Genomic DNA, 8,301 nt, shown 5'->3' with positions numbered 1-8,301 from the left:
TAAAAACTGTGATGAAATATTGATTGATATCACAAATATTAAGCCACTTTTATAATAAATATTTTTACTACAAAAGTACAAGTGTACATATACTGCATATTACTTTATATAAAAAACGTCAAACCTGCATCTTTATTATCATTTTTAAAGTAAAAATTAAACATTCTAGTGATGAATGTTAAAGGATACACTCACAATTTTCTTCTAGGCTCAAGTTAAAGGGGCATTATGTTTTTAAAAAATATGATCCTTTGTTTGAAGATGAAATAAATTTACAACTTTCTGAAAAAAAAAAAATGAAACAAGTTGGAGAAAAAAAATAGTATTACATATAGCCCTGATTGGCATGATAGTTTTTTTCTCCCTTTGACAAGGCCTTAAAAACTAAGAAATTTCCAAGGAATTTAATCTGCTTTAGTTCTTGAAGAATTCTAACTTAGTATCCAATTGGTGTATTATCTAAACATGGAAGAATCTGGCTAAAGCCAGCACTTCCTCCTGCTTGCTTTTTACGTTCTTTAAGTCCCAGAACAAGGTAGAAATTATTTAAAGCATAAGCTACAGTCAGAAACAGCTGAAGTTGATTTCAACTTTTCAAAAATAATGGCATGGGGTCACTGATAGAAGGTATGTACATAATTTTGGGTACCCACACAATGGAATACTATGGAACTGTAAAAAATGAAAAAAGAATGATGCAGATCCCAAGTACTGTGAAAAAGTTAAAATAAGCAAGATAGAAGAAAAGTCTATAGAATATGCTATACTTTGTGGGTGAAAAAAAGAATAAAATATGTATGTATTTGTGTGTGTGTGTGTGTGTATATATATATATAGTTTAACTCTGGATATACAAGAAACAGGAAATATGGTTGCCCTATAGGGAAAAACTAGAGAGCTCTGGTGGCACAGTGGTTAAAGTATACGGCTGCTAACCAAAAGGTTGGTGGTTTGAACCTACCAGCCATTCTGCAGAAGAAAGACACAGTCTGCTTCTATAAACATTTATAGCCTTGGAAACCCTAGGGTGGCAGTTCTACTCTGTCCTACAGGGTTGCTATGAGTCAAAATCGACTCAGTGGCAGTGGGAAGGGAAAAACTGAGTGGCTGGGGTAGAAGGATAGGGAGACCTACTGATTTCCATTTTGCACCTTTTCAGTTTTGAACCCCATGAATGAAATTAGAAAAAATTCAGTAACTTAATACTGATTTCATAAAAATATACCCTAGTTTATAAAATCAAATATGAAAACAGCATTCCTAAAGGATAAAATATATTACCACAATATCAATAAGCCAGTTGTCATCCCACTGACTCCAACTCATGGCGACCTTATGTGTATTTAAGTAGAATTATGCTTCACAGGGTCTTCAATGGCTGACTTTTTAAAAATAGATAGTCAGGGCTTTCTTTCTAGGTGGCTCTAGGTGTACTTGAACCTTCAGCCTTTCAGTTAGCAGCTGGGTATGTTAACCATTTGCACCACCCAGGGACTCCCAAGAATCTCAGATATATAACCAATTACAATTAGCCCTCCAATTATGAAAACATTTTAATATGAAATTTCACATTCATAAATGTTTATCATTAGATATCATTTTGACTGTTTTAATAGTGTCTAATAAAAAGTTTTCATTTATTAAAATGTCATAAACCCTAAATATTTACCTACCAATTAAATATAAAGTTCTATAAAATCCAAGGCAATTACATTTGTGACAGAAGAAAAACAGTCCTTACTTTTCTCGTAATCTTTGAAGCTCCACCTTTAAGTCCTCATCCTCTATTTCTGACTCATCATCACTGCTCATTGGGGAAGATGGTGAATAGAAGAGTGAACTCTGTGTTTGAACATATGCTTCTTCATGACACTGATCACTTTCTGGACCAGCTTTTGCCACTGTCTTTTCATTGCCAGCAAGAGAAGCTGAAAATTCACTATCAGAACTAGGCTGTTTCCCAAAGGTTAGTTTCTCTCTCTCTCTAATCAATAGTTCAGATCGAGACTGCATACTACTTCCTGTGGTTGAAGTTTCTTCCAGTTCCTTTTCTGGGTTCATAGAAGATACATCAGTCTCACAAGCTGTGCTGAAAGATAAGAAGTTGTCACCTTGTTTGGGAATTCCTTTATCTTCTTTAACGGTTTCGTAAACAGCTTGTAACTTCTGAGGAGAAAATGAAATTTGTGGATTGTGCACAGCAGGTTCTATTTCTATCAACTGAGACTTTGCTGTTTCAGTAAAGACTAGAGTTTCTTCATTAGAATGGTTTGTCATTTGATTGAAAGCTGGTATGTGCTCTATTCCAAAAGATGTCACTTTCACTGACTGCTGCTGAGGAACTGTAATCACCTGAGATATAAAAAGGCAAAAGTGGCTGGCTCCACCTAACCAAAGATGAAACCTCATGAAGAAATCCATTATCAATATATGACACAGACAAGTGGATGGTCTGCTGTGATGTATACAAATCAAAATATCACAACTTGAAAATCCCACTCATACTCCCTATATTCAAAGTCTTTAAATAGGGTCCCTTGGGGAGAGAGAGCTGGCTTCATACTATACAAATAAAGTTACACAATTTGAAAAAAAGATTCCATAATGTTGCCAAGAATTGGAAGGACATGAAATTATTAGACTTATTTAAAAAGATGACCCAATCACCCCCAACACCCTCCACGAAATGATAACCCATTTCTGCACTCTCTTCAAGCTACTGAACTCCTCATTTCTTTACACTCACCTTTATTGGATGGTTTCAAAAGGTGAGGGGTTATATGCAAAGGGAACAAATTAAATATAACAATAATCTACATTTAAAATAAGTGTTATATACAGACCAAGATCTCAAATGCTGCTACCTTTAATTATGCCCTTGTAGATAAGGATTCAACCAAAGACACAAACCTGGAACCGACCCCGCTGAAATGATCCACTCATCGCTTTACATCTACTCAAAGCCCTAGTATCAGCTATGGACTCTTGTGTCAAAGGAATGGGATCAGGAGCAACTGCTGAACTCATATCTTCTGTTTCCACTGAAAGTTTTGGCAAATTGCAAGCAGAAAAAGAAAATTGTTAAGATTAAATTTGCTTATGTTACCAAATGGAAAAAAGTAGAAAAAGCTTAACTTCTGCTATATAATTAAAAGGTGTTAATGTAATAAAGCGACATTGCATAAGTCTTTCACTCTAAATCAGGCATTGCAAGATTTATCCCAAGACTTAATATCTATATGAAATGAATAAACTGTAAAACTAAATTAGTTATAAAAGGAAAAATAAAATGGCAATGGGATTAATGGACATGTCACATATATGAGCTATATGGAAAAGTGGCAAGATTTGTATATGAATAAAAAAAATACATACATAAATGAAAAGTGATGTTACCTAGTCTATGTCCCTGACTGTAAGCACACTACCTTGATGGACTTTTGATCTCTTGAAAAAGCTGGTTGACTGCCGTAGCCTGTATGCCCAGCTTTTTAATTTGCGAGTCCAGGATTTCTTGCTAATAGGACTTTTGAGACTAGGACAAGTAAATCTTAGGCCAAAATATCCACCTCCTGTGTGCAGATGAATGGCTCCACCGCTTGACACAGCACCAGGACAGACCTCTGGATCCCCTGGGATTGAAGCATCTGGGGACATCTCCTAATGCAGACAAAAAGATAAAAAAACAAAATGGTAATAATTTAGGTTATAGCACTTGCTTTATAATCTTTGCCTGGAATGTTCTTCAAATTGCTAGTTGGATGACTACTCAGGTCTCCACCTGTGAATGTCACCTCTACATACGAGTCTTCTCTGATGACCCTATGTAAGTAATCCACAATTTTTTCATAATAGCCCTTTATTTAAATAATCTGTACACCATACTTGTTTGCTTATTTGTTTAGAGTCTATCTTCCCTCACTAGAATGTGAGTTGCATAAAAACAGGAGTTTCAACTTATGCGTTGCCTAATAGATATTTACTGAATGGATGAGTGAATTGGTTGGGGTACTAAAGAATGAACAGCAAGGCAGCTCTGCTCCTTCCCTCCCTACCTCTGCACCAAGCAGAACACAGCACAGGCATCTGTGCCCAGAAAAAAGTGGCGAGAGGAAAAAGCTGCATACACCAGAAAGGTCAATGATGTAGAGAGGAGACAATATCCAGCAGGAAGGGGAAGACCTCCCACCTTTGAAGATGAGGTAGTGGGCCAATCCTGAGGCAGCATCAGAGACAAGTTGCAACTTACTGTGCCAAAAGCATGTCCCATGCCTTTCCCACAGTTACCAGAGGAAGGCTGTAGTGCATATATATAACCATAGAACTCTTAGAAGAAAATATAGGGGTAAAGTTTCAGGATATAGGTTTAGAAAATGAGTTCTTAGATATGACACCAAAAGCATGAGCAACAAAAGAAAAATAAATAGGCCAACTGGATTTCAAAACATTTTTTAAAAAAATTGTACATATCAGAATACTCTGAAGAAAGTGAAAATAAAACCTACAGAATGGGAGAAAATATTTGCAAACCATGTATCTAATAAAGGTTTAATATCCAGAATACACAAAGAATCCCTGTAACTCAACATCAAAAAGGCAAACAACCCAATGAGCAAAGAACCCGAGCAGACTTTCTCAAAATAAGATACACAAATGGTCAATAAGCATGAAAAGATACTTGACATCACTAGTCACTGGGGAAATGTAAATCTAAACCAAAATGAGATTATCACTTCACATCCATTAAGTTAGCTATGATTAAAACAAACCCTAAAATGGTGCTGATGAGGATGTACAGAAACTGCAAGCCTTATCAGTTGTTGGTGGGAATATAAAATGGTACAGCCTCTGTGAAAAACAGTCTAGTAAAAAGAGCTCTTGAAAACTACAAATATGAAGACAGAAATAAAATATTCAGTAGAACAGCTGGAATAAATCAAGGACAGTACCAAGGATGTAAAACTTTTTTCAAATAATAAAAATACATTGTCATATAGGGAAAAGAGAACATTCTAAAAGTGTCCATAGAGATGAAAAAGAAAAATAAATAAAGTATTTAAATGCCAATCAACTTCTCAAAGCTAGGAGACATTGTGGCTGAGGAAGAGACTACATTTTCCAGAATTTTGTTCTGGAATGTCCAAACATGGACATTATTAAAAATTAAATTTGAAAACTTAAAATGAAAATAAATTACACTTTAAACATCATAAAAGTCAAAAGAAGAGGAGGTATACGGAGATTGCTCTTGACAAAGGAAAAAGCTGGAGGTGACAGATAATTGCATTATTTATGATGATGCTTTAATGGAAATACACATTTTCCAAAACAAAACCCCATCAAATTGTACATGTTAACTTGTAATTTTGTGTATTTTAATTATACCTAAATACAGTTCTTTTTAAAAAGTCAAGGGTACTTTTCTAGATTAAAGAACAGTGAAGAAAAATAACAATGCATGAACCTTACTTGGAACATGAATTTAAAAATAAATACGTAAATAGTGTTTTGGGAAAAAAAGCAAAACACAGAATTACCATGTGATATAGAATTCCACTCCCAGGAGTTGAAATCAGAAACACAGATACTTGTATACCAATATTCATTTCAGCATCATTCACAATGGTCAATTGGTAGAAACAGCCTAAATGTCCATCAACAGATGGATGAATAAACAAAATGTGCTACATATATACAATGGAGTATTATTCTTCCATAAAGACATATGAACTGCTGATACATACTGCAATATAGATAAACCTTGAAAATATTACACTTACATAAACTACCTAGAACACGCAAGTATATACAGGCCAAAGTTTATTAGAGGTTACCAGGGCTGGGGAGGAGGGAGGAGTAAATGAGGATTCTTTGCTTAGGAGATACTGAACTTCTGTTAAGGGTGATGGAAAATCTGTAAATGGATAGTGGTGATGGCTGAACAATAAGACAAACATAATTAATTAATGTCCTTGAATGGAATAAGTGAAGAATGTTGAAATGACAAAGGTTTTGTTATCTATGTATTTACCATAACAAAAAATAACCACTTCAAACAAAAGATAATCACTTTGCATGCACTAGGATGGTTATTATTTAAAAAGCAGAAAATAACAAGTATGGTAAAGAATATGTAGAAACTGAAACCCTTACCCGTTACTGGTAGGAATATAATATGTCACTATAGAAAGTAGTTTGGCAGTTCCTCAAAAAGTTAAACTAGAATTACAATATGATACAGCAATTCCACTCCTAGGTATATACTCAAAAGCATTGAAAGTAGGTGTTCAAACAAAAATTTGTACACAAATATTCTTAACATCACTGTTAATGATAAACAAAATGTAGAAACAATTCATGTGCTCATCAACTGATAAATGGATAAACAAAATACACTATTATCCATAAAATGAAATAATATTCAGCCATAATAAGGAATGAAGTATTGACACATGCTACAATATGGATATGCCCTGAAAACATTTTGCTAAGTGAAAGAAATCAGACACAATATGCCATGTATTGTATGATTACATTTATACAAAATATCCAGAATAGGCAAATCCATAGAGGCAGAATACAGATTAATGATTGCCAGAGGCTAGGGAATGGGAAAATTGTGAGTAACTGCTTAATGGATATAGGGTTTCTTTATGGGGTAATAAAAAAGGTTTTGAAATAGACAGTGGTGATGGATGCAAAATACTGTGAATGAACTTAATATCACTGAATTGTACACTAAAAATGGGCATAATATTAAATTTTGTTAGGTATTTTTTAGCACAATAAAAAAAGAGATAAGAAGAAAAAAGAAAAGCAGAGATTTTCCTGTATCTATCTGGGAGGGGTTGCTATGAGTCGGGGCCGACTCGACAGCACATAACAAGAAAAACAACAAAATCTGGAAGGAAAAATGAGAAAATAGATGAGAGGAAACATTTAAGAAATATCCAGAAAATATTCAAAGAAATCACAAGAAAAATAAGCCCCCAGATTTGAAGGGCAGAAAGAATACCAAATAAGATGAATAAACATTAAAGAAGACATACTAATAGAATCCAGTAGCTCTTTGAGTAGGTCTGCTTATTATCCCCATTTTACAAATGAGGAAACTAAGGCTGGGTAAGGGGTATAGGTAATTTGTCTAATATTACACAACTAGTAAATGGCAAAATTAATATTCTGAACCTAGTTCAAAGTGATTTCTTACTGTGAAACATCTAAACCATTAACTCAGAGAGAAATTTTCTTAAGAACACCCTTCCCAGTCTCTTCTGAAAGATATCCACTAGTATCAGCTTATTTATTCAGAACTTTTCTGTGCATTTATGTATGTTCAGATGCCCGCTCTCTCTCACACTCACACACACACGCGCACACACACACACACACACACACATATGTATGCATATAGAGCCTCAGTGGTTGGTGGTTTGAATCCACTCAATGGCTCTGCAGGACAAAGACCTAACACTGTGCTTCTTTAAAGAATACATCCAAAACCCTATGGGGGCAGTTCAATTTTCTACTCATAGTGACCCCATGGTTACTATGAGTAGAAAATTGATTTGACAGCACCTAACAACAACTCTATATACTTTTCTTAAAAAATACATAAATGGTCCCTCGTACTGTATGAATTATTCTGCATATATTTTTTTCTTATTTCCCTGGCCATATGTTCATACTAACACACAGGTACAGTGAACACTCTTATACATGCCTCTTTATACAATATACAAATAAGGTAGATAATGAGAGGGAGACTGCTGGATCATAAGGGATGTATGTATTTCAAGTTTTCAAATTTCTAAATAGCCCTAAAAATAGGCTGTCCTGATTAATACTCCAACCAAGATAAAATGAAAATTAGAGTTTCCTCAACATTGAGTACTATCAATTTCTTTAATATTTGCAAGTCTGATGAGCAAAAACTTGTAGCTGATTATTCAAAATTTTGCATTTCTCTGATTATTAAGGTTGGGCATATTTTTCTCATATTTATATTTGTATTTCCCCTTCTGTGAATTATATGCCCATATGTTTTACCTGTTCTTCCACTGAGTTGTATGATCTTTTCTTATTGATATGCAACAGTTCTTCACATTTTCTAGATATTAACTTTTTATTGATTTTCTGAGGGAAAAAAGGTTGGGACAAAATATAAACAAAAATGGGCTATTATGAAAAGACAGTATTTTAAAAATACTTTCCTATCCCTCTTAATTGCTTGAAATGCTTTCATATTTATACATTAATTCCATAATTTAAAATTACTAGTTTATAAAATAATATTTAAAT

The 8,301-nt window shown here is 34.1% G+C and overlaps 1 protein-coding gene across 1 annotated transcript in view; it reads right to left on the bottom strand.

Annotated features, from left to right (window-relative positions):
* The window catches only part of WNK3 (WNK lysine deficient protein kinase 3), a 266,882-nt gene that overhangs the window by 41,528 nt on the left and 217,053 nt on the right, over positions 1 to 8,301 (bottom strand). The window contains exons 18-20 of the mRNA XM_042783403.1: positions 3,429 to 3,660; positions 2,911 to 3,041; positions 1,742 to 2,352 (exon numbers count right to left, since the gene is read on the bottom strand). Coding sequence (XP_042639337.1) covers positions 1,742 to 2,352; positions 2,911 to 3,041; positions 3,429 to 3,660 — 974 coding nt within the window. The remainder of the gene's footprint in view (positions 1 to 1,741; positions 2,353 to 2,910; positions 3,042 to 3,428; positions 3,661 to 8,301) is intronic.

The sequence above is a fragment of the Orycteropus afer genome, unplaced genomic scaffold (assembly GCF_000298275.1).
Source record: "Orycteropus afer afer isolate SDZICR_OR568_19922 unplaced genomic scaffold, OryAfe1.0 scaffold01055, whole genome shotgun sequence".
Lineage (NCBI taxonomy): Eukaryota > Metazoa > Chordata > Mammalia > Tubulidentata > Orycteropodidae > Orycteropus > Orycteropus afer.
This window is presented reverse-complemented; position numbering and strand designations above follow the sequence as displayed.